Source organism: Felis catus, chromosome D2, assembly GCF_018350175.1.
Source record: "Felis catus isolate Fca126 chromosome D2, F.catus_Fca126_mat1.0, whole genome shotgun sequence".
Taxonomy (NCBI): Eukaryota; Metazoa; Chordata; class Mammalia; order Carnivora; family Felidae; genus Felis; species Felis catus.
The window spans coordinates 87896992-87924396 of NC_058378.1; the positions used below are offsets into that span (position 1 = coordinate 87896992).

Sequence of the window (27405 nt, forward strand, 5' to 3'; positions counted from 1 at the left end):
CATAGGGTAGTTCTATTTTTCATTTTTGGGGGAACCTCCATACTGTTTTCCAGAGTAGCTGCATCAATTTGCATTCCCACCAGCAGTGCAAGAGGGTTCCTCTTTCTCTGCGTCCTTGCAAATCTGTTATTTCCTGAATTGTTAATTTTAGATATTCTGACACGTATGAGGTAGCATTTAATTGTAGTTGTGATTTGTATTTCTCTGATAATGAGTGATGTTAAGTATCTTTTCATGTGTCTCTTGGCCATCTGGATATCTTTCTTGGAAAAGTGTCTATTCATGTCTTCTGCCTACTTCTTCACTGGATTTTTTTGGGGGGAGGATGTTGAGTTTGATAAGTTATTTATAGATTTTGGATACTAGCCCTTTATCTGATGTGTCATTTCCAAATATCTTTTCCTATTCTCTCGGTGCTTTTTAGTTTTTTGATTGTCTCCTTTGCTGTGCAGAATATTTTACCTTGGTGAGGTCCCAGTAGTTCATGCTTGCTTTTATTTCCCTTGCCTCTGGAGACATATCTAGTAGGAAGTTGCTGTGGACAAGTTCAAATAGGTTGCTGTCTGTGTTCTCCTCTAGGATTTTGATGGTTTCCTGTCTCACATTTAGGTCTTTCATCCATTTTGAATTTATTTTTGTGTATGGTGTAAGCAAGTGGTCCAGTTTCATTCTTCTGCGTGTTGGTGTCCAGTTTTTCCAGCACCATTTGCTGAAGAGACTGCTTCCCCCCCACCCCACCATTGCATACTCTTTCCTGATTTGTCAAAGTTTGGTTGGTCATACATTTGTGTGTCCATTTCTGGGTTCTCTATTCTGTTCCTTGATCCATGTATCTGTTTTTGTGCCAGTACCATACTGTCTTGATGATTACAGTTTGTAATACATCTTGAAGTCTGGAATTGTGATGCCCCCAGCTTTGGTTTTCTTTTTCAACATTATTTTTGCTACTTGGGATATTTTCTGGTCCCATACCAATTTTTGGATTGTTTGTTCTAGCTCTGTGAAGAATGCTGGTATTGTTTAGACAGGGATTGCATTGAATGTGTAGATTGCCTTGGGCAGTATCGACATTTTAATAGTATTTGTTCTTCCAACCCATGAACATGGAATGTTTTTCCAGTTTTTTGCATCTTCTTCAATTTCTTTCATAAGTTTTCTATAGTTTTCAGCATACAGATCTATGACTTCTTTGGTTTGGTTTATTTCTAGGTATCTGATGGTTTTTTGTGCAACTGTAAATGGGATCAACCCCTTGGTTTCTCTTTCGGCTGCTTCATTATTGGTGTATAGAAATGCAACTGATTTCTGTGCATTGATTTTATATTCTGCGACTTTGATGAACTCACGTATCAGTTCTAGCAATTTTTTGTTGGAGTCTTTTGGGTTTTCCATGTGGAGTATCATGTCATCTGCAAAGAGTGAAAGTTTGACTTCTTTTTTGCCAGTTTGCATGCTATTTATTTCTTTTTGTTTTCTGATTGCTGAGCCCAGGATTTCCTGGCCTGTTGTGTTGAACAACAGTAGTGAAAGTGGACATCCCTGTCGTGGTCCTGACCTTAGGGGGAAAATATCTCAGTATTTCCCCCATTGAAGCTGATATTAGCTGTGGGTCTTTACTATATGGCTTTCATGATGTTGACATATGTTCCTTTTATCCCTACTTTCTTGGGGGAGTTTATCAAGAAATGTGCTTTATTTTGCAAATGCTTTTTCTACATCTATTGATAGGATCATATGGCTCTTATCCTTTCTTTTATTAATGTGATGTATCACGTTGATTGATTTGGAGGTATTGAACCACGCCTGCAGCCCAGGAATTAATCCCACTTGATCATGGTGAATAATTCTTTTAATGTACCGATGGATCTGATTTGCTAGTATCTTGTTGAGAATTTTTGCATCCATGTTCCTCAGAGATATTGGCCTGTAATTCTCCTTTTTAGAGGGGTCTTTGTTTTGTTTTGGAATCAAGGTAATTCTGGCTTCATAGAATGAGTTTGGAAGTTTTCCTTCCATCTCTATTTTTTGGAACAGTTTGAGAATAATAGGTCTTAACTCTTTGAATGTCTGGTAGAATTCCCATGGGAAGGAGTCTGGCCCAGAACTCTTATTTGTTGGGAAATTTTTGATTACTGACTCAGTTTCTTTGCTGGTTATAGATCCATCCTCCTACTTTCAATCTGCAAGCATGTTTAGGTCTAAAATGAGTCTCTTGTAGCCAGCATATAGAGAGAGCTTGTTTTTTTTTAATTTGTTATGATATCCTATGTCTTTTCATCGGAGCACTTAGTTCATTGACATTCAGAGTGATTATTGAAAAGTATGAATTTATTGCCATTGTGTAGTCTATAGAGTTAGTGTTTCTGGCGATGTTTTCTTGTCCTTTCTAGTCTTTGTTGCTTTGGTATTTTCTTCTTCCACTCAAAGTGTCCCCCCTTAAAAGTTCTTGCAGGGTGGTTTAGCGGTCACAAACTCTTTTAGATTTTATTTGTCTGGGAAACTCTTTATCTCTTCTATTCTGAATGACAGTCTTGCTGGGAGAATAATTCTTGGCTGCATATTTTTTCCGTTCTGCACATTGAATACTTCCTGCCACTCCTTTCTGGCCTTCCAGATTTCTACACAGAAAAGTTTTAACCCCCTCGTGTTGCACATACTATTAATTGATAATCTAACATCTATTCCCAATTACTTCCTTCTTTGCACATATCTATTTATAAAGTCTGGAAAAAGTAAATACTTTCAAATCTCTCTTGCAGATAGGTGTGCCCATGTTCTAATGAGTAAGAAAACAATTTCAGGTTTCCTGGCAGTTTCTTGGAAAACTCCTAAATACGTCTGACAAAGGGGATAGGAATGGTAGAGTAAGAACCTCCAAATCTGCTTCTCTATAAAAACAATGAGGAACAAGGAAAATTTGTCAAAATCAAGAATAAACATAACGTCAGAGACCTATGGGACAGCATCAAGATATCTATATATGCATGATGGACATCCCAGAAGTAGAGAAAAAATAAAGGAACAAGAAAACTATTGGAAGAAGAAGTAGCTGAAAACTCCCAAATTTCATGAAAAATATTCATCTACATATTCAAGAAGCTTAACAAACTCCAAGTTTAAATAAACTTAAGGAGGACCACACCCAGATACTCATATTCAAACTGTTAGAAGACAAAGACAAAGGGGGAAACCTTGAAACACCAAGAGAAAAGGGAGTCCCTATATATGGACAGTCTTCAATAAAAATAACAGTTGACTTCTCATCAGACACCATAGAGGCTAGAAGGCAGTGAGATGATATATTCAAAATGCATAAAGAAAAATACTGACAATTAAGAGTTCTATATACAGAAAAGCAATTCTTAAAAAAAGGAGAGATTGAGACATTCTCAGATACACAAAAAATTGAAACAATTCATCACTAGCAGGCCTGTCTTACAAGAAATACTAATGGGCATCCTTCAGGATAAAATGAAAGGACACTAGACAGTAATTCATTCCATGTGACAAAATAGAGAGCAACAGTAAAAGTAACCACATAGATGAACAGGAAAGGCAGCATAAATGTATTTTCACTTGTAACTCTTCTACCTGATTTAAAAGACAACTGCCTAGGGGCGCCTGGGTGGCGCAGTCGGTTAAGCGTCCGACTTCAGCCAGGTCACGATCTCGCGGTCCGTGAGTTCGAGCCCGCGTTGGGCTCTGGGCTGATGGCTCCGAGCCTGGAGCCTGTTTCCGATTCTGTGTCTCCCTCAATCTCTGCCCCTCCCCGTTCATGCTCTGTCTCTCTCTGTCCCAAAAATAAATAAACGTTGAAAAAAAAATTTTAAAGAAAATAACCCATAGCATAGTATAATACTACACTTAACATAATTATAAAATAATGTATTATATTACATAAATATATTATAATTTAATATAATTTATATGAATATATAAGTAAAAATGAAATTAAAGTATTAAACTTGAAAATATCGATTTAACACACCCACAGAAAATAATAGAGGAAGAGAGAACCAAAAAAGACATAGGACACACAGAAAACTAATAACAAAATAACAGATGTAAATCCTACCATATCAGTGATGATATTAAATATAAATGAACTACACACTCCACTCAAAGGCAGAGATTGTCATAATGGATTTTTCAAAATGGCCATCTTACATTTATCTATAAGACACATACTTTATTTTATGTTTTTTTAGAAATTTAATTTTTTTGAAGTTTATTTATTTTGAGAGAGTGTGTGTGTGTGTGTGTGAACAGGGGAGGGGCAGAGTGAAAGGGAGAGAGAGATTACCAAGCAAGCTCTGCACTGTCAGCACAGAGCCGGATGAGGGGCTCAAACTCACAAACCGTGAGGTCATGACCTAAGCCAAAAACAAGAGTTGGATGCTTATATGACTGAGCCACCCAGGCACCCCTATATGAGACATACTTTAGATTCAAAGATCCAAAAAGTTTGAAAGAAAAAGATGACATGCAAATAGTGACCAAGAAGGGTTGGAGTGGCTATAGTAATATCAAACAAAATAGGCCTTACAACAAGAATTTGTGATAGACACAAAAAGGATTTTGTTATGGCAAAATAATCCATCAGAAAGACCTAACAATTATAAATATAAGGTACCTATCAACAGAGCCTCAAAATTTAGATTAATAAAAAACTTAGAGAATTGGAGGGCAAAAGAAGTAATTTAACAATACTAGGTAGAGTGTTTAATCTTCCCCTTTCATTAGTGTGTAGAATAACTAGGCAGAATATCAACAAGGAAATAAAAGACTTGAACAACACTGAAACCCATTAAATCTATCAGTCAGCTATATAAGAGTTCACCCAACAGCAGCAGGGTACACATTCTTCTCAAGTACACATGGATCACTCTCAAGGCTGGACCATATGTTAGGTTGTGACATATGGTCTCCAAAAAAGTAAAAGGATTGAAATCACAAAGTATGTTCTCTCACCACAATAGAATGAAATTTAATTTTGGAAAGTCAAAAGTATGTGGAAATTAAACAATACACTTCTTTTTTATATATGTTTATTTATTTTGAGAGAGAGAGAGAGAGAGGGAGAATGGACATGAGCATACAAATGGGGGAGGGGCAGAGAGATCCAGCCCCATGTTGGAGCCCAAAGTGGGGCTTGATCTCATGACTGTGAGAGCATGACCTGATTTGAAATCAGGAGTCCAGTGCTCAACTGACTGAGACAGTCAGGGGCTCCTAAACATTACACCTCTAAATCACCAGTGAGGCAAAGAAGAAATCACAAAGCAAATTGCAAAATACTTTCTAGTAAATGAGAATGAAAACACGTGAGATACAGCTACTCACTTCTTAGAGGAAAGCTTGGACCTGTAAGTGCCTATATCAAAAGAGAATAAAGATCTCAAATCAACAACCCAACTTCCACTTTAATAAAATGGAAAAACAACAGCAAATTAAGCCCAAAGCAAGCAGAAGGAAAATATAATAAAGAATAGAGCAAAAATCCATAAAACAGACAAAGAAAAACAATAGAGAAAGAATTTTAAACCAAAAGTTGATACTTTGAAAACATTTTATGTATGTATCTATTTATTTGTTTGTTTGTTTAATATAATTTATTGTCAAATTGGCTTCCATACAACACCCAGTGCTCATCCCAACAAGTGCCCTCCTCCCTGATCATCACCCACTTTCCCCTCTACCCCACCCCCATCCACCCTTAGTAAAACTTGATATAGGTAATGCTCATTTTGGCAGCATATATACTAATATTGGAATGACACAGAGAAGATTAGCAAGGCCCCTGCAGAGGGTGATATGCAAATTCATGAAGTGCTCCATATTTTAAAAACATTGATATAGGTAGAATGACCAGGAAAAAAAAAAGACATGATTCAAGTTACTAAAATCAGGAATGAAAGCAGAAATATCACTAATGACCTTACAGAAATAGAAATGATCATATGGGGATACTATAACAATTGTACACCAACAAATTAGACAAACTACAAGAAATGGACAAATTCTGGACAAACTACCAAAACAGACTTGAAAAGAAATAGAAAATCTGAATGTACCTGTAACAAGTAAGGAGATTAAATTAATAATAAAACAAACTTCCAAAAAAGAAAATCCCAGGCCACATGTTTTCAAAGGTGAATTCTAAATGGTTAAAGGAAAATTAAAACCAATACTTCACAAACACTTCCCAGTTCATATTATGAGGCCTGTGTTACCCTAATACCAGAGCCAGATACAGATGTCGCAAGAAAAATGTACAGACCCTTTATCTCTTATGAATATACACTCAAAAATCCTCAACAAAATACTAGCTAACCAAATACAGTAATACATTAAAAAATTATATGCTATAACCAAGTAGGGTTTATCCCAGGAATGCTAGGTTGGCTTAACATATAAAAATGAATCAATGTAATGCACAATATTAATAAAAGACAAAGCTCATTGATCATCTCAATAGATACAGAAATAGCTTTTGACAAAATTCAACACCTGTTCATAATAACAACTCTAAACAAAGAATTTATGGGAACTTTCTGAAGCTGTTAAAAAACATCTACAAAAAACTCACAGCTAACACCACACCCAACAGGAAAGACTGAATGCTTCTCCCTAAGACCAGGAACAAGACAAGAATATCCCTTTCACCACATCTATTCAACATAGTACAGGAGGGGCAATTAGATAAGAAAAAGAAATGAAAGGCATTCCCATTGTAACGGAATAAGTAAAACTAAGTCTATTCATAGATGACATGATCTTATATGTGGAATCCTAAGAATTTACAAAAAACTATTAGAACTAATAAATGAGTTCAGCAAGATTGTAGGGTGCAAGGTCAGCACACAAAATTCACTTGTGTTTCTCTATGATGCCAATGAGCTATACACAAGTGAAATAAAGAAAATAATTCACAGTAGCATCAAACCCAAATACTTAGAAACAAATGTAAAAAAAAAAAGAGGTCTAGAACCTGACACAGAAAACTAGAAAACATCACTGAAAGAAACTGATGAACATCTAAATAAATGGAAAGACATTCCATCTTCATGGATCAGAGACTTCATATTGTTAAGATGGGGTTATGGGCTGAATTATGTCCCCCCCACCCCAGTTCATATGCTGACATCCTAGCTCCCAGAACCTCAGATGGTGACTGTGTTTGGAGATAGAGGTAATTAAGCTAAAATGAGGCCATTAGTGTGGGTTCTACTCCAGTGTGACTGCTGTCCTCATAGGAGGGGATTAGGACACACAGAGAGACCCCAGGTTGCCTGTGCACAGAGGAAAGGCCATGTGAAGGGGCAGTGAGAGTACAGCTGTCTTCAAGCCAAGGAGAAACACCTCAAAAGAAAATAGCTTACAGACATCATGGTCTTGGACTTGTAGCCTCCGGAACTGTGAGAAATAAAGTTCTATTGCTACACTGCCCAGTCTGTGGGCTTTGTTACAGTGGCCCCAGAAAACCAATACAGATGGCAATCTTCCCCAAATTGATGTACAGATTTATTTCAATTCCTACCAAAATCTCAGTGTCTTTTTGCCAAAATTGACAAGCTGGAAATTCATATGGAAACACAAGGGACTCAGAATAGCTAAAAACATCTTTGAAAAGAAGAACTAATTTGTAGAACTCACTTCCTGACCCAAAAACTTACTGCAAAACTGCAGTAATCAAGACAGTGTAGCAGTTGTGTAAGAGCAGACACATAGACCAGTGGAATAGAATTCAGATTTCAGGAATAAACCCTTACATCTATGGCCAATTGATTTTTGACAAGACAGTTGGCACTCTCAGAGCTCTCTCCATTGCCGAAATAGTCTTTTCAACAAGTGGTGCTGGGGCAACAGGAGGTCCATATGCAAAAGAATGAAGTTCCACGCCTATTTAATACCATGAGAAAACTTATCTCAAAGTAGATCAGAGACTTCAAAGAAACCCTGACAGTAAACCTTTGCAACCTTAGATTTGGAATGTGGTTTCTTAGATACAGACCAAAAGCACAAATAACAAAAGAGGAAAATAGATTAATTGGACTTCATCAAGTCCAATTCTGTGCTCTGAGGACATTACCAGGAAGTAAAAAGACAGCCCACAGAATGGGAGAGAATATTTGCAAATTGTCCTCCTAACAAGAGGTTTGCACCCAGGAGAAGTCATTCAAGTGCAACTCTTCTAAAGCACATCTTCCATCTGGGCTGTCAACATTCACAGTTTTCCTGCATAACATTTTCCTGTGTGCCATTAAGAGCATTGCAGGAAGCCTTATTTATTTATTTATTTATTTATTTATTTATTTATTTATTTATTTATTTATTCCACTGTAGTTAGATACAGTGTAATATTAGTTTCAGGTGTATAATGTAGTGACTGAACACTTCCATACATCATCCCATGCTCCTCATGACAGGTACACTTCTTAATCCCCATCACCTATTGCCCCTACCTCCAATCCACCTCCTTTCTGGTGACCAGCAGTGTGTTCTCTATAGTTGAGAGTGTTTCTTGGTTTGTCTCTCTGTCTCTTTTTCCCTTTGCCCATTTGTTTTGTTTCTTAAATTCCACATATGAGTGAAATTATAGGGTATTTGTCTTTCTCTGACTGACTTCTTTTGCTTCGCATAATAGTCTTCAGTTCCACCCATGTCATTGTAAATGGCAAGATTTCATTCTTTTTCGTGGATGAATAGTGTTCCATTATATATCACATCTTCTTTCATCTATCAGTGGACATTGGGCTGCCTACTTTTCTTGGCTATTGTAGATAACGCTGCTATAAACATAGGGGTGCATGTATCCCTTTTTTTTTTTTTTAATTTTTTTTCAACGTTTATTTATTTTTGGGACAGAGAGAGACAGAGCATGAATGGGGGAGGGGCAGAGAGAGAGGGGGAGACAGGATCGGAAACAGGCTCCAGGCTCTGAGCCATCAGCCCAGAGCCTGACGCGGGGCTCGAACTCACGGACCGCGAGATCGTGACCTGGCTGAAGTCCGACGCTTAACCGACTGCGCCACCCAGGCGCCCCTGCATGTATCCCTTTTAATTAGTGTTTTGTATGTCTTGGACAAATACCAAGAAATTACTGGATCACAGAGTAGTTCTATCTTAAATTTTTTTTAATGTTTATTTATTTTTGACAGAGAGAGAGAGAGAGAGAGAGAGAGAGAGAGAGAGAGAGTGAGCGAGCATGAGCGGGGGAGGGGCAGAGAGAGAGGGAGACACAGAATCCAAAACAGGCTCCAGGCTCTGAGCTGTCAGCACAGAGCCCGACACGGAGCTCGAACTCACAGACCTCACAGACTGCATGACCATGACCTGAGCCGAAGTCAGACGCTAAACCGACTAGGCCACCTAGGCACCCTATCTTAAACTTTCTGAGGAACCTCTACATTATTTTCCACAGTGGCTGCACCAGTTTGCATTCCCACCAATAGTGCACATGGTTCCCCTTTCTCCACATCCTCGCCAACATCTGTTGTTCCTTGTGTTGTTCATTTTAGGCAGACAGCCTTTTTAAAAAGAAGACTGGGCTATTTTCCTAGGACTTTATTTCACGTTCTTGCCTCTAATTCTGCAAGAAGTGTTGAAGGTGTGGCTCCCACCTGGAGTGAAACGCCGTGGCAGCACACAGGAAGCTGTTTAAAGTTCACTTTACCCAAAAGATTTGTTCACATTTCCCTTTTAAATGTATGCATGGGATTGATACACAGAATTAATACATGCAAAAGAAATCATTTAAAAAGTATAACAAAAATCAGAAACAACAAGAAAGAATTAGCAGCAAATTTTCTTTCTTAATGGGGTTTAAAATAGGAAAGCTACCTCCGTGACGAGAGTCTCAGACTCTCACTCTTTGCTTTATCCAATTCTGCATTGCTTGGATATGTTACAAAGAACATGCTTTACTTTCCTAATTAAAATTCTCTCTCTCTTTTTTTTATTTTAGAGAGAGAGAGAGAGCGCAACTGGGGAGAGGGGCAGAAGGAGAGAATCTGAAGCAGGATCCACACTCAGTGCGGAGCCTAACATGGGGCTCAATACCACAACACTGGTATTTCAGCTCATGTCCTGAGCTGAAATCAAGAGTCGGATACTCAACCCACTGAGCCACCCAGGTACCCCTAAGATGGTCTTTTAATCTTTACACACAATTGTTTAACTTCAATAAAGTGTCTCCATATTGTTTCCTGACATGTAAATTCCAACAGTTGATGTTGTTTGGGTGCCAACAGCCCAAGTGGACTGACGACCTAGAGCAGGGGGACCTGGCCCCAACCACAACTGCACCCCTGTGAGGTCCAGACTTCCCAGCACCTGCCCTCAGCCTCCCTTCCTGGCAAGATGCCCAGGCACAGCTGTTCTCAGCCAGTGGGAGCCAGGAGGCCTGCTCCACCACACACACAGCCTGTCCTCACCCCGGCTTGAATGAGAGCCTGAGAGGAAGCTGACTCTGCCCCCTCCTCCAGCAGCAGCAAGTGGGACAAGCAAACAGGAGAAATGTTATGTGAACTCAGTGGGTGTCTGACCCAGATGGGCCTTAGGGCAGATTAAGAGGGTAGAGGGTCCAGACAGCTCAGTTTCCATCCTGAGGGGTGCACCTGCCCCCACACTAGCTCTTGGAAGGGATAGCAAGGCCAGGTGAAACTCACACAGGGTCTACCATCTAACCCACAGTGTCAGTTCCCACACAGGGTCTACAGTCTGATCAGCCTTGTCGGTTCCCACACAGGGTCCACGACTCAACCAGCCTGGTCTGTTCCAGCTCGAGGGGCACAGCACAGCTGAGAGGAACAAAGACCACCCCACCCCCCAAACACTGCCAGAGACTCACACCCTTTCCCAACACAGGAGAGTTAACAAGTAAAACACAAGTAACATGGCTGCGGTTCTAAATACAGAACAATCAGGTGCGCCTGGGTGGCTTAGTTGGTTAGATGTCTGACTTTGGCTCAGGGCATGATCTCATGGTTGGTGAGTTCAAGCCCACTGTTAGGCTCTGTACTGACAGCTCAGACCCTGGAGCCTGCTTTGGATTCTGTGTCTCCCTCTCTCTCTGCCCTTTCCTCACACACACACACTCTCTCTCTCAAAGATAAATAAACATTAAAAATGAAAAAAAAATACAGATCAATAGATTGCCCACATGGCTAATAATTTGAGAGAAAGAAAATGGGTTAGAATTAGGTATATAAGGTACATCCTCATTTTCATATAAATGAAAGTATAGAAGATGGTTTTCATTTTTTCATCTTTTATCCTACTTTCCATTATACAAAAAATTCATTACCAACATAAAAGTATAAAATTACAATTAAGATCTTCCCTATATCTCCAGTTAGAAGACAGAATTAAAAGCATTCTCTTCATTCTAAACACACATGCGTGCACAAAAGCTCAGTGAAATGCCTAGAAACAGCCCCAATAGGCAGGTGGAAGTTCCCTGTGAAGGACTAATGGTGACCAGAGGAGCAGTGGAGCCCTGCGGCGTTCATGGATAAACAGACAAGACATTGCAAGAGTATAAAATCTGCTCAAGTTAATTCATTGATTTGAAAAAAATCCAGTAAAAATCCTAATGTAATTTTTTTTATTTTTCCTTGTGATACCTTTATTTCCCAAGCTGCTGCTGCTGCTGCTGCTGCTTCTGCTGCTGCTGCTGCTGCTGCTGCTTCTTCTTCTTCTTCTTCTTCTTCTTCTTCTTCTTCTTCTTCTTCTTTTAAGATTTACATCCAAATTAGTTAGCATATAGTGAAACAATGACTTCAGGAGTAGATTCCTTAATGCCCCTTACCCATTTAGCCCATACCCCTTCCCACAACCCCTCCAGCAACCCTCAGTTTGTTCTCCATATTTATGAGTCTCTTCTGTTTTGTCCCCCTCCCTGTTTTTATATTATTTTTGTTTCCCTTCTTATATGTTCATCTGTTTTGTCTCTTAAAGTCCTCATATGAGTGAAGTCATATGATTTTTGTCTTTGTCTAATTTCACTTAGCATAATACCCTCCAGTTCCATCCTGTAGTTGCAAATGGCAAGATTTCATTATTTTGATTGTCGAGTAATACTCCATTGTATATATATACCACATCTTTTTTATCCACTCATCCATTGATGGACATTTGGGCTCTTTCCATACTTTGGCTATTGTTGATAGTGCTGCTATAAACATGGGGGTGCCTGTGTCCCTACGAAACAGCACCCTGTATCCAGTGGATAAATGCCTAGTAGTGCAATTGCTGGGTGGTAGGGTAGTTCTATTTTTAGTGTTTTGAGGAACCTCCATACTGTTTTCCAGAGTGGCTGCACCAGCTTGCATTGCCACCAGCAATGCAAAAGAGATCCTCTTTCTCTGCATCCTCGCCAACATCTGTTGTTGCCTGAGTTGTTAATGTGAGCCTAATGTAATTTTTTTTAGAATTTGATAAAAATTATTCTAAAGAAAAATTATTCTAAAGAATAATTTTCCCCTAATTTTCTACAAAAAATACACTTTTATAATAGATATTAACTGTTTCAAAATTGGTAAATTCTTTTTCTGTCTTTTTTCCTCTTCTGAATTTTCCAGTTGCTTTGACCAAGTGGAGTGGAATTCAGCTCTTGAATTTCCCTCTTCTAGCCCTATGAGTTTTGCTGCTGGTGATTCAGGTACTACTGGAGGCTGCTCCGACGAACCTGATCAGATGTTCAGAGACTTGCATTATGAGATCTAGCATTTGGCCACGGAGACAGCACATAATTGATGCAGCACATAGATCCTGCCCCCAAACAACACGTGGAAACTTAACGTGAACCCTCCTGTCCAAACCAGTGTCCATGGTCTGACCTATGGGTTGGTGATATTCCCCTGGATGTTGTGTCAGCTGACTTTGGTGCAGATGCCAACATTCAGTGTTGACAGACCCTGGGGATCATAAAGTGGGTACTGGGATGGAGCTTCTTGGATGCAACCGCTACAGGAATCAGCCTTTGAAATGATGGCCAACAGTAGTTAATTATAAATTAATATCTTGAGCCCAAGGAAAAGGAAGGTGGCATTGGTTGGATGGTTACCCTCCTTCCTGAGGGTGTGTTATAAAAGCTTTGTTTTTTTTCCAGAGCATTCTCACAAGTCAGTAGTGACCCCAAAGGCACCATGGCTGCCCTGGGCATCACAGTTGCCCTGTTGGTGTGGATGGCCACCCTCATGCTTATCTCTGTCTGGAAGCAGATCTACAGCAGCTGGAAACTACCCCCTGGCCCTTTCCCACTGCCCATTATTGGGAATCTTCTCCAGTTGGATTTCAAGAATGTTCCCAAATCTTTAACCAAGGTAGGAAAAATATCATTGATTTGAGGGAGGAGAATTCACGGATTAGACATAATATGTGTGCACTCAATTAATTGTCAGACAGGTTGCTATTCAATACAAGCCTGTTATGAATGAACTGACTGAACAGTAGTTTCCAAGAGTGACATTAAAAATATTTAGCTGGTGGTACAGCATGGGCGTGGAGCCCTTGAGTGGGCATTGGCCATGGTCATCCCCAGAGGCCTCTGCTTGAGCCCAGTGTTAACTGCTCTGTCACTGGATGTCTTGGTGAGGCCAGTGTGGCTGGGGTTGCTGCTGCTGTTTGCCACTGCAAAGCATGGAGAAGCCATATATTCACACCAGGTACGCACTGTAGATGCCAGACAACAGGGTGAATAGTGGTCAACCTGTGTGGCACCTCCACCTACAGTTGTTGTGAACAGTGAATGAGCTAAAGATCTAAAAACTGAATGAGTTGCTAAATCTGTTACATGAGTTCATAAAAGAATGCCCAAGAGCAGGCTGGAGTAGTGTTTGCAATAGGGAGATGTTGACAGTGCTTTGTGCACCATGGAGGATGGACTTGTGGAGGTCAGGACAGTGCTGGCTCAGGGTCCTCCAGTAGCACCCTGGGGTCCAGGACTTAGACTGGGGATAGCAGTAGGGGTGATGGCACAGATGTGGTCAAAGGGGCCACAGGGGAGGAGCAGGAGTCAGCCCACCAAGTTAACTGTGTTCAGGCACATGTGTCCAGGTGCCTAGGTGTGCTGGAACCTCCCTCCCTGCAGAAGAAAGCCTCTATGGGGAGAGTCTTTCCAAATTGGGCTGGACAAAGACTGTCTTTTCCCAGATCTCATGTCTCCTCTTGGTGAATAACAATTTCGGGGGTCAGTTTAAAGCCTGTCCGACTTCTTCCATAAGTTCCCAGTGGCCTCACTTATCTGCTTGCTGGTCTCTGCAGTTGGCAGAGCGGTACGGGCCTGTGTTCACCTTGTACCTGGGCTCCCAGCGCACCGTGGTTCTGCATGGCTATAAGGCAGTGAAGGAAGTCCTGCTCGACTACAAGAATGAATTTTCTGGCAGAGGAGAAATCTATGCGTTTGAGGCACACAAGGATAAAGGTGAGCCCCACTTCTCAGAGCACCCCCATGGTGGGGGACCAGCTCTGACTGGTCCTTTCAGGTCCTTTCAGGTCCTGAAATACCAGTGATGACAGCCACATAGTAAATAGTACAAGATAGAAAGGGTAAAGAGACCCTCGGACAATTCAGGTGCTCAGCACATACTGCATTGAAAGCTATCATGACAGACTTGCTCTAAAAAAGGTAGGACCTCAAGCACCCACGCGCTGGTGAGCAGGACAGATGTGTGCTTGCAGAGAAATGCTACAAAGGAAAATGCCTCCAGCAGTTGAGCTGTGCCTTCCTCCTGCACACGTTGTAGCCTCCCGGGTGTAGCCTCAGTCCAGAGAGCCTCCACTCACAGCCCCACCTGCTCCTGGGTGTCGAGGCTCCACCCTCCAAGGTCCCTCACCTAAGATGAGGCACTGACACCACGGAGCAATCTGCTGGTCTGTGGGGCTTAGCTCAGCTGTGGTTCGAATTCTCCAATGAGGAGGTCTCTGATACTGCACCTCGGGTGTTCTTAGACCAGGAAGGGTGCTGACTGCAGCCCCAGCTCACAAAGGGACCTCCACATGATCCTGTCTTGCCAGCCTCACCTCTCTTTATTAGGCAGCCCATGTCTCCAGCGCCCTGGGTTCCCCGTATCTAGAACACACGCTGTCACCTCCTGTTGGGGTCTGGGGACCTGCCTGGTTTTTATCTGAGTGATGTCCAGACTGTTGACTCCAATCCCCACCTCCTGTGTCTCCTGGGACATCCTGGAGCTCATGGGGGCACCTGCTCACACCCCTGTGAGCTCCCTGCCTGCCCCTGCCTGCCCCCCTGGCCTCACGTGCTCATTCTTTTCTGCTTGCTCACTGTCATTTTAGTGAGATTCTAAAGCAGATTAGAAATGAAGCCATGTCCCATCTACCCTACAAAACCCTGCAGGCCCTAGTTTCTCCTGGCTTAGCTTTGGTGACAAACTTCTAGAAAACCTGTATCCATTTTATGCAGAAATTTCAAATTGATGTGCTTCCTGTTGTGTGTGCTGTTCTCATGGTGCTGTCCCCTTATTCCCGTATACATTCCCAAGGTCATACCCTGTCACTATCAGTGGCATTTGACTTTCTCTCTTGGATGTTGTGGGTTTTGCTTCTTTGGGGTTGTCAAAAGCAAAGTTAACTACTCAGTGTTTGTCATTAACACCACAGGAGCTTTGCTGCCCCACGAGAACAGCAGTTATGGGGTCAAGGAGCTCTGTACTAGCTCCAGGGAGCCCTTATCTGCCACCCCTGGTCCAAGTCATGGGTCCCTGAATGCAGCCAGGCCAGGGCCACTTCCCATTCCATGGGCTATACTCAAAGGGGGCTTCATCCCCTCCTGATAGGGGCTCCCAAGTCCTATTTTCACATGTGCCACGTGGCCCAGGCTCTGTACATGGGATACATTTGGTTCCCCAGGGATAACAACGCAAATGTTAATTATCAGCATAATAGTGAGCACAAGGTGCATGTTAATTAAAAAACAATTTTTTTTCATTTCAGTAAATGTTTATAAACCTGTGATGGAGAATCGTTATTGTATCCATTTCAGCCTGTTTTGGACCCCAAAGTCTTGGCTCCTCTGGAATCTCTCCTTCTGTCTATCTCTGTCTTTGTCTCTGTCTCCGTCCCTCTCTACCATTTAAAACAAATTTTTTTTATGTTTGTTTGTTACTGAGAGACAGAGAGACACAGAGTGTGATCAGGGGAGGGGTAGAGAGAGGGGAGCCACAGAATCTGAAATCGGCTCCATGCTCTGAGCTGTCAGCACAGAGCCTGACATGGGGCTGGAATTCACGAACTGTGAGATCATGACCTGAGCCGAAGGCAGTCGCCTAACCAACTGAGCCACCCAGGTGCACCTCTCTCTGCCATTTTAAAGTTATCTACCTCCCTGCCTGTCCCTCCTCAGTCACCATGTCAGAGCCAAGGGCTGGGGGGAGGAGGTGAGGGGCCGTCCACTGGGCACTCCCTCTTCCTGCTTTCTCTGCAGCTTCCTGGGTCCTCAGGACTGGGGACCCAGCTCACAGCTCTGTCTTCTGGCCTCCTGAACACACATGCTTTGGTCCCCTCACTTGTCTGCCCTGCATCCTGGGTCAGTGAGTCTGCTGCTGCCACTGGAAGGTTGAGGCTGCCCTCCCTCTGAGGCTGTCAGTGGTCCCACAGACACGTGGGAGTGTGGTCACATGTGCCCTGAGTTCCCTCTGGGCTCTGAGCTGTGTCCCTGGTATCCACCCAGCAGCCTCCGCAGCGTCCAGCAGGGATCGAGAGCTCAGCATGCACAGACTTGATCCCAGGACCCCCAAACTCCATCCCAGCTGTGTTTTTAACCAAAATCTAACCCTAATGTCTAAGTAGGGTCTTGGGTGCCATGTACTCTCTGTGCACCCACACCCAGTAGGGGGCCATGCTGTCTGTCAGTCCACCTGTCCTTCCCCACCTCATGCTTCCCTGCAAGGTAGTACTGAGACCCTCAGTCTGGTCTGTGCTTCGTCATCTCACTCCTCCCTGTCCCTCCCATGCGGCCACACTTCCTTCTAGAACATACCTTGCCTTGGCCTTCCTCAGATCTCTTCCCTCCAAGGGGAACATGAGTGAGGTCTTCCCAGATCCAATGGTGGGCAGAGTCTGGGAGCTGAGTGACAGCTCAGGTTTTAGTGAGGACACTTTCTGAGAAGCCACAAAGCTGCAAGTTAAGGTATTTGCAGTGTGGAGGCTAAAAATCAGTGGAAACAGGACAGCTTCTTGGGAATTTTGTGAACAGAGGGAAAAGGGGTGGGGGCTCGTCTTGCTGTGCAGCTGAGGCTCTGTGTCCCCTGGGGAGGTCCCCAGGCAAAGTGGAAGGAGAAGGCACACTGATGGTAAGAAAGGCGCCCCTCGGAGGGGAAGTGCAGTGGGGAAAGGAGCAGCCGGGAGAGGCTGGGAAGGCTTCTCCATAGCTGGGCATCTTGGGGTGTCACCCTGCTTCGGGTGTGATCGGTGACTGGGTGCTTGTCCCCTCTGCCCCAGGAATCACATTCAACAATGGGCCGAGCTGGAAGGACACCCGGCGCCTGTCTCTGAGCATCCTCCGGGACTATGGCATGGGGAAGCGCGCCAATGAGGAGCAGATCCAGAGGGAGGTGCCCTTCCTGCTGGAGGCTTTCAGGGGGACCCAGGGTGCGTGTGGCCAGGTCCTTGTGTGCACTGCCTGGGGCGGGGGGCAGGGCCCAGTCCTTGCTGGCACTGTGTGGTGTGTGTGGGGGAGAGGGGTAGGTCCGGGTCCTGGCGCTTACTGCCTGGGGCGGTGGGTTGGGCCCCAGAGCCATCAGCAGCCGCTGACCCGACAGAGTCGCTTTACCCTCAGGCACCTCTGGCAGCTAGGGGTCCTCTCCACCTCAGGTGGAGCAAGGGCGCCAAAAAGAAGGGGACCCCCAGTAGCTCTCACAAGGCTTTCAGAGTTTGGGCTGTGTTCAGGGCCACTGCTCCCAGGTGCTGGAAAGCCTTAGTGGCGGGGGGGGGGGGGGTAGGTTGGGGCGTAGGGTCCCTGACAGCTCACCTGTGGTCCAGGGCAGCCCTTCGACCCCACCTTTGTTCTGGGCTACGCCCCCTGCAACGTCATCTCGGACATCCTCTTCCGCAAGCGCTTTGACTACACGGACCAAACCGGGCTGAGGATACAGAAGCTGTTCAACGAGAACTTCCACCTGCTCAGCACCAACTGGCTCCAAGTGAGGCTCTCCCACCCCCTAGTCTGCACCTGCCCTCTGAGTTTGGCACAGGACAAGGTGGGGGGTTGGGGGATGGGCGGGGGCCCCAGGCGCTTGCGCCTGGATGTTGCTTCTGGAGACCTCCCCGAGGCCCCAAGTTCCCCTCGCTGACCATGGGACACCTACGGTATTACGCTTTAAAACAGGACAGCACTAACACGTGACTTCGCACACCCGAAGTCGTGGCACCAAAAAGTTACTGTTAGCCAAAATGTTCTAAAAAACACAGTTTGACGGTCATCAATTCAAGTTGGAAAAGTTTTTAGCCCAGGACACAAAACCATGTTGCATTTGCAAGAAAGAATAGTAAGATAACTCTCTCTCTCTCTCTCTCTCTCTCTCTCTCCCCCTCTCTGTCTCTCTCTGTCTCTCTGTCTCTGTCTCTCCCCCCCCCCCCCCCCCAGTTATATAACATTTTCCCAAGCTATATGCGCTACCTGCCTGGAAACCATAGAAAAGTAATAAAAAATGTGTATGAAATAAAAAGTTATACTGCAGCAAGAGTGAAGGAGCACGAGGAGTCGCTGGACCCCAACTGCCCCCGGGACTTCACCGACAGCCTGCTCCTGGAGATGCGGAAGGTACGGCAGACACCTCGAGTAGGGAAGCTCTTCTGCTCCCTGCTAGGGGCTGAGACTGCTGGGGGGCGGGGCGACGCAGCTGCAACCCACACTGCCCCCGCTGGGCATGGGTGCTCCTGGCTCTACTCCACTCTGGCTTCATATGGCCACCACACCTGCTCCCACGGGTGTGGAGATAGGGCCAGCCTGCCTGGCTGGCCTCAAACACCATAGGAGGTCTGCAGTGCTGGCCAGCAAGAGGGGTTTCTTGGGAGAGCCATCAGTGGCTGTGGGGCTCGTGCGTGGGCCCTTCCTGTGGCCCCCTCCAGGCTGTGCTTCGTAACCATTTCTGACTTTGATGACTGTGTCTCATTTGGTGTGAAGACCTCCACACTCCTCCTTAGCACATAACCCCCAAATTGTACATGAGTTCAAGGGTTTCCAGGCCTCGCCAGCATTACCTACCTGACGGCCCTCCAGGCCCCCCACTGAGATGGTGACGCTTCTCCTCCCTCCTTTGACATCTCTTGGGGCTCTAGAACAGCATGTGAATTCTGGAACTGATTTCCCTGGAAGCTGATCTATCACTGGGGTCCTCACTGCCCCACCCTGGTGTCTGGCTTCTTGGTGACTTCCTGCCTCCTGGGAATCAATGGTGCTGACTGTGGGCTTGGAGAAGGCCAAGAGCAACCCCTGTGACTCTTGGGTTGTTAGCAGAGGCCCCACAGTTCAGCTCTGGGCTGCTGGAGGTCACGGCTCCGCACAGGGGAGAGCCTTACTCCCCAGGACAGCCCTCAGCTCTGTAGAAGGAGCACAAGGCTCAGCACCCTGGGCGAGGGGCACAATCCTGCCAATGGCCAGTTTTGTGGGAGCCTTGGTGCTGCTAACTGTGCGGTGGAGATGATCACGTTTCCACAGGATAGCCTCACGCACACCTTCCCCCTTCCCTGGGAGCTGGCAGGCTTGTCAGGCTCTTTTCTCATCCACCTGAAGACACCCTCTTATAGAGTCCCTGGCTGTCTCTAATATCTGCAGGAAAGATACACCAAAGAGCCTTGGTTCACCTTTGACAACATTGCTGCCACCATAGCTGACCTGTTTTTTGCGGGTACAGAGACCACCAGCACCACTCTGAGATATGGGCTCCTGATTCTCATGAAATACCCAGAGATCGAAGGTATGCCAAGTAGTGGGCAAAGATTTTGGGGCCATGCAGCCGTCCCACCTGGACCGGTCAGGCTGGAGCACTTGGGCTTTTGCTTTCTGCCTGCAAATGGAAACTGGCATTGCTTGTTAACCCTCAGGGGAGTGAGACTGGAATCACCTGCATGAATTCAATGGAAGTGTTCTTGTATATGACAGGGACATGCCACTCTTGAACACCAGTCCCACCACATGCCATTGACACACATCTGATTTCAGAAACAAAGAGCCAACACCGGTATAAAAATGCAATGCCACCTGCATTCCAGCCCATAATATAACCTATCTATGACAGTGAAAATAATGTCTACCTTGCCCGTGAGCCAGACCTGGCCTCCTGGGCAGAGCAGAGAGAGAGTGCGGGATGGGGCCATGGCCTCCATGGCATAGTTGACCCAACTGGAAGAATGGGGACCAGAAGACGGGATCCCCAGGGAGAAGTGTCCCAAGGCTGCCTGCTCTCCTTGAACAGCGTTGTTCTTCCCCAGGGGCTCCTCCTGCACCGGGGCCAGGTGGGGCTCTGAGTGCCTCAGAGGGGCAGGAGGCTTCTGGTGCCACACATGCATAGAGCCATGCCCCAGAGGTGCCCGCCCTGGGCATGGGCCAAATAGAGGCACTGAGAGGGCATCAATGTGTTAGTAGGGTGCTGACCTCCCAGGAAAGAGGAAGGAAAGGGAGCCACTGCCTGGGGTGAGGGTGCCCTCATGGCTAGTGGCCAGACCTAGTGTCCCCCCTTCCCCTGGGCTCCACTCCAGGGTGCCCCTCACCATCCCAAGGCTTGTTTGCTACCACTTCTAATAATATGGCTTCTGCTGTGTGCCAGGCATGGGTCTAAGCACTCCAGGACACTGAATACTTACTGGTAGGTATTATAGGGCTTGAAGTAATTTCCCACAGCGATGTGGAATGTGATCTGTCAAGGATCAGATCTGGTCCATCTGACTCCAAGGCCATTGACTTTTCTGTCTCACAGAAGGCTGAGGGGTGAAGGAGCCAGAAGTCCCTGGAGGAAAGTCTTTCACAAATCTGAGAGAACTTCTGACCAGTCTGTACCAGGGGGACTGTAGACTGAAAAAGTGTTTTACATGGTTAATTATGAGTAACTTACGATATAGAGAAAAAGAAAATAAATATGACTGAGAGCCATACGCTACTACAAAATGTAACATGTGTTAATGTTTCGCAGTATCTGCTTCAGAGCTCTTGGAATGAACAGGTTGCAGAGCCAGCCAAAGCCCCTCCTTAGGCCGCCCTGCCACCCACCTGACTGAGCCACCCAGACTCCCCATCCTCCAACTAGAAGGTCTTAAGACCCTCCTGTTCTCTACTCCTGGCATAATGACAAGAACTGGATTAGCTATGATCAGCTAGAGGCTAACATGCGAGAAGCTTAAACAGACTCACAGAGCTTGGTCGTCTTGGCACTTGTGGTGCCCAGCATGCCCTGGAGCACTGCTGCCAGTGCTCCATAAGCATCTGCCAGATGGGTGGGGGGATGGGTGCTGAGCCAGCCTGGAGCTGATCCTTTACATCTGTTCGTGTTGTGGCAGAGAAACTGCATGAAGAAATCGACAGGGTGATTGGGCCAAGCCGAATCCCTGCCATCAAGGACCGGTTAGAGATGCCTTATATGGATGCCGTGGTGCATGAGATTCAGCGATTCATCGACCTCTTGCCCTCCAACCTGCCCCATGAAGCAATCCAGGACACAATGTTCAGAGGATACGTCATCCCCAAGGTCAGATGTGAGCCTGGCTTGCACACCCTGAGCACCACCCTGCCAGCACATCAGCCAGCCTCCAAAGGGCGGAATCCTTCAGGCGGATGTGGCTGAATGGTGGGGGCCGGGCCAGCAATCCCAGCTGCAGAGTGCTGCTTCCCAGAAGTCCTCACATGGGCCTGGTGACCAAGAAATGGAGAAAATCTGGAAAGGGGACCCTGGGACAGTACCTCGGGTTTGTGGTATTTCCCAACCCCAGAAACCAACAATGGTACAATCTTGCCCAGGGCTCCTCCTCTGATGAGATTCCAGCTTTTGTCACCATTTACACTTGACTCCTGACTACCTTCCATATAGTCCTTAAGCAAACAACTTCCCCAACTGGAGGTCCCAGTAGGAAGCTCATGTTCTATTAACTTGAGGGACTGACACAGGCCTTTGCTCCTTCTAGGGTACGGTCGTGGTCCCAACGCTGGACTCCCTCTTGTTTGACAACCAGGAGTTCCCTGATCCAGAGAAGTTTATGCCAGAGCACTTTCTGAATGAAAGTGGAAAGTTCAAATATAGTGATTATTTCAAGGTATTTTCTGCAGGTAAGAAGAGAGCAGACGTAGCCCCCTCCCCGGGGAGCTGTCCTGGTTTTTGCTCTCTGCCGAGGCCATGTACCTTCACTGGGCCTGCCTTCTGGCCACATGTCCCAGATGTGTCTGTCCCTGGTTTGTGCTCTTTGCCATGGCCATGCACTTGCACCAGGGCCTGGCTTCTGGTCACAACATGTCCCAGACGTGTCTGTCCCTGTTCACAGAGCCCAAATGACATTCTCTTACTGGAGGTCCTGGGAATGAGATGATTTATTATTTCTGCAAAGCAGATATTTCATTCAGTGCTGAAACTCTTATGTATTTAATAGCACTTAGTGAACGTCTTTCAAAACTCTAGTACCTAATTCTCCATAATTTTAAACAAGGGTTAATAAGCAAAATCTAATGTTTGATTACCTGGACTCATCATGGGACCATCTGGCCCTCTCTTGGGCCCTTGGCCTCATTCTCCAGGGTCTTTCCCTAGGGGTTGGTGGGAGGGAAGATCATAACCAGCTCAGTAACACCCAGCGTTAGAGTGTTTGGCTTCCAGCTGTGGCCCCGCTTCTTTCCTGTAGGATGTCAGGGTGAGCACTGGACAGAGATCACTCTCCCAACCTAACGTATGCTTATGCTGCTGAGTCCTGGTGACGGAAGCTGTATGAAGGCTGGTCCCGGAATATGTCTATCACAGATATTCTTATACTGAAATGTGTTGTGTGCTTCCTTTCAACAGACAGAGAGGGGTCAGTTTTGCTTTAGGGTGACAGTTTAGCCACAAACTCCTCCCCCCAACCCCCTCTGCTACCTCGCCTGTAGCAGTGCTGCTGTGTCTTGAGGCTGCCTCAGAGTCTCAGCAGCACTGTTGTCACTTGCAGGAAAGCGGGTGTGTGTTGGAGAAGGCCTGGCTCGCATGGAGTTGTTCCTGTTCTTGTCCGCCATTTTGCAGCACTTTAACCTGAAGCCTCTCGTTGACCCCAAGGATATCGATCTCAGTCCCAGCACAATTGGGTTTGCCAAAATCCCACCCCGTTACAAGCTCTGTGTCATTCCCCGTTCGGGTGTGTGAGGCACACATGCCCTGAAGACCCCTGTCCTAGGCTCTTTGATGCACCTGGAGTCTTCCTGCTCTCCCAAATCCCCTTGGATGCCTCCAGGAGGACTCTCCCCGCACGGTCTCATCAAGGGCAGTCAGGGCTTTATAGGGAATAAATTGGCTCAGAGATGCCGCTTTCCAGAGTCACATTCATCAGACAGAATTTGACAGCCAAGTCCAAAACAGATTGTGTAAGACTAATTAAACAAATGGAAACAATTGTTGACCTAGTTGAATCTATATTCGAGTCCCTGGAAACAAGGGTGAGTGAGACCATTGTAGTGTAAACACCTCTTCTGGGAAAGCAGAGCTACCCAGTCACCAGGGTTCACACAAAGCAATACAAATGCTATTGTGTACTTTGAAAAGGGGGAAGTAATATACCTTTGAAGGCCTGTTAGCCACGTCTAAAATATGTCCCCTACTGTCTGTCCCTAGGACATGAAGGTATCCCTTTGGACTCACTTGTCAGCATCCTTCTGGGCTATATTTTAAGATTAAAATATGACTGAAAAGTCAACATAGACATCTGTTATCATCTCTTAACGTTAAAATGTGACTTTGTATCTGGAAGAAAAAACTCTAGGCACATGGGGACCTTGCATGAAATGAGGCAGAAATGAGGAAATCATTTATCAGCTCAGTGCATTAAACAATGTTGTGAAACAGAAGAGGAATTTGGAACAAGAGCTTTTTGCCCCCACCCCACTGACACACACCAAAGGTCCCTTTGTGCTCAACCTTCAGGCCCTGACTGTCTGTGGGTGTGCTAGAAGCCCCTCCACGAAATAGAGGATGAGGGCTGCACAGGGTGGGTGTGCCGAGCCTTTGGAACACCATGTGGCACACAGAAATCCTGCCTAAGTGTTCCTGAATAAAACGAGTAATGTTTCAAAGCCAGCACTGTAGCATCCTTCAATCTCTCTCTGGCTAACCCTCCTGCCTGCCTCTTGTAAGGGTCCTGTGACTGTGGGGAATAAGTTTAAGAATTCTCTGAGCTTGCACCAATGGGCTAACGAGGCTTAGGGTGGAAAGCCACCACAGGGCAAAAGTGCCCAGCTTAGAACGAAGCATAGAGTGGAAAGCCACCTCCACAGGACAAAAGCGTCCAAGAACAGGTAGGGGCAGAAAGCCTCTGCAGCAGGATGAAAGCACGCAGAAGTCTTCATTAGGTAAAACAAAGCATAGGGCAGAAAGCCACTATGGGGTGAAAGCGCCCAGAGCTAATTAGCAAGAAACACACCTTGTGGACTCTGAGGTAGCATGCTCTATCTGCCTTAGCCCCTAGAAAAGTTAAGATAAACAGACACAGTGCCTGGTGCCTGCAGTAAACGGCTATCTGCTCAGAGCGGGGGTTTTGATTTGTCTTGACCCAAACCCCTAGAACTGCATACTTTTGAAGCCCCTTTTCTCACACACACACACGAGTTAATGATCACTGTTTTATTGTCTCTTTCTGCATGTCCATCACATATGTGAGCCTTCTGATCCTAATAAATATGGAGAAAGGACTCTTTCTCAGGGCTCTTGTCCCCTCCCAGACATTAGCCTCTCTTGTATTCAATTCTGCACCTGCTCTCTTGATGGACAAGAGAGCAGTCTAGACTCAAAATCTGTGACATGTGACAATACTGAGCCCACGCAGATAACCCAAGCTAATCTCCCTGTTTCAGGATTCTTAACTTAATCACACATCCAAAGTCCCTTCACCACATAAGGTAGCATAACCACTGATTCTGGGATTAGGATGTGCATGCCACCTTATCTCCCATGAGGCACTAACAAATCCCAACATTGATAGATTGGCAAGTCATAAGCCGAGGAAGACCAGCTGCCCCATTCTGAAAGGTGCCTGTCATTTTCATTACAACACCTACCTGGTGAGTGAGTGACACTGCTTCCAGCAGAAAAATAAAAGAAAATGTCTTATAATTTGCTTTGGGGATTTAAATTTTAGAAAATGCTCTTGGAAAGTTCTAAAGTACTCAAAACTGATGAAAAAACATTGGAATGGAGACTGGGGGCCTTTATAGTGTAAATGTTTAACTGATTCAGACAGTGGGGTTAGGTTATTTGGTTATAAACAGGAGGTAATCCCACCTTGATAATTAGTCTGAGCTTGAGAAACTCTGCAGTGATCTGAACCACATTTGGCAAAAATGGAAAAAGCGAGGGTGGAGTGCATGAGGGAGGGGAGGGATGTCTTGGTCTGTCCTGTGTGCTGTAACAAAATACCATAGACTGGGGTCTATTCCATATCCTTTTTTTAAAAAAGTTTGTTTGTTTGTTTGTTTATTTATTTATTTATTTATTTATTTATTTTCAGACAGACAGAGACAGTGCGCGTAGGGGAGGGGCAGAGAGAGGGAGAGAAAAAGAGAGAATCCCAAGCAAGCTCTGTGCTGCCAGCACAGAGCCTGATGTGGGGCCTGAACCCACAAACTGTGAGATCATGACCTGAGCTGAAATCAAACGTTGGACGCTTAACTGACTGAACCACCTAGGTGCTCCAAGTATTCTATGTCATTTATTTCTGCTCTCATCTTTATTTTTTCCCCTTCTTCTGTTGGCTTTGGGCTTTATTTGCAACTCCTTTTCTAACCCCTTTAGGTGTAAGGTTAGACTGTGTATTTGGGACCTTTCTTGCTTCTTGAGATAGGCTTGAATGGCAATGTATTTTCCTGCTAGGACTGCCTTTGCTGCATCCCAACGGGTTTGGACTGTCGTGTTTTCATTTTCATTTGCTCCATGTACTTTTCAAACCTCTTCTTTAATTTCCTGATTAACCCATTCATTCTTTACTAGGATGTTCTTTAACCTCCATGTATGTGAGGGCTTTGCAAAGTTTTTCTTGTGGTTGATTTCAAGTTTCATTGTGTTGTGATCTGAAAATATGCATGGCACGATCTCAATCCTTTTGTACCTGTTGAAAGCTGATTTGTGCCCCAATATGTGATCTGTTCTGGGGAATGTTCCATTTGCACCTGAGAGGAATGTGTATTCTGCTGCTTTGGGATGAAATATCCCGAATTTATCTGTAAGTCCATCTGGTCCACTGCATCATTCAGAGTCTTTGTTTCCTTGTTGATTTTCTACCTAGTTGATGTATCTATTTCTGTAAGTGGAGTAGTAAAGTCTTCTACAGCTATGGTATTGTCATCGGCGAGTTTGCTTATGTTTGTGATTAATTGATATATATATTTGGGTGCCCCAATTTGGAGGCACAGATATTTACATTGTTAGCTCTTCTTGATGGATAGACCCCTTGATTATGATATAATGCCTTCTTCATCTCTTGTTACAGTCTTTGGTTTACAATCTAGTTTGCGTGATATAAGTATGGCTACTCCAGCTTTGTTTTGGTGTGCATTAGCATGATAGATGGTTCTCCATCCCCTCACTTTCAATCTGCAGGTGTCTTCAGGTCAAAAACAAGTCTCTCATAGGAGTATATAGATAGATCTTGGGTTTTTAAAATCCATTCTGATGCTCTATGCCTTTGATTGGACATTTAGTCTGCTTACATTCCGTGATGATTGAAAGATATGAATTTAGTGTCATTGTGTTATCTGTAGGTTTTGTGTTCTGGTGATGTTCTCTGGTCCTTTGGTCTTTGCTCCTTTCCACTCACAGGGGACCCTTAGAATCACTTGCGGGGCTGGTTTAGTGCTCTTGAACTTCTTTAGTTTTTGTTTGTCTGGGAAAGTCTGTATCTCTCCTTATTTTCCACGTGACAGCCTTGCTGGATGAAGGATTCTTGGCTGCATATTGTTTTAATCCAGAACATTGAATATTTCCTGCCACTCCCTTCTGGTCTGCCAAGTTTCAGTGGACAGGTCTGCTAAACTTATGTGTCTCCCCTTGTAGGATGAAGACCTTTTGTCCTTAGCTGCTTTCAAAATTCTCTTTGTATTTTGCAAGTGTCACTATGATATGTCATGGTGTTGACCTGTTTGTGTTGACTTTGAAGGGAGTTCTCTGTGCCTCTTGGATTTGCATGCCAGTTTCCTTCCCTGAATTAGGGCAGTTCTCAACTATAATT

General features: G+C 45.0%; 1 protein-coding gene and 1 non-coding gene across 4 annotated transcripts in view; both read left to right on the plus strand.

The window, feature by feature from the left end:
• The window catches only part of LOC554344 (cytochrome P450 2E1), a 40108-nt gene extending 16219 nt beyond the window's left edge, over positions 1–23889 (plus strand). For 2 of the 3 annotated variants that reach the window (XM_045039856.1, XM_045039855.1), the window contains exons 2-10: positions 13115–13328; positions 14269–14428; positions 17464–17613; positions 18004–18164; positions 18608–18784; positions 19799–19940; positions 21517–21704; positions 22138–22279; positions 23146–23889. In XM_045039856.1, the coding sequence (XP_044895791.1) occupies positions 13115–13328; positions 14269–14428; positions 17464–17613; positions 18004–18164; positions 18608–18784; positions 19799–19940; positions 21517–21704; positions 22138–22279; positions 23146–23336 (1525 nt within the window). In that variant the 3' untranslated portion in view covers positions 23337–23889. 3 annotated transcript variants of the gene reach the window in all.
• LOC111557151 lies at positions 5739–5844 on the plus strand. The gene has a single exon (XR_002737010.1). It is a non-coding gene; the product is annotated as a U6 spliceosomal RNA (small nuclear RNA).
• Positions 23890–27405: the final 3516 nt, after the last annotated feature.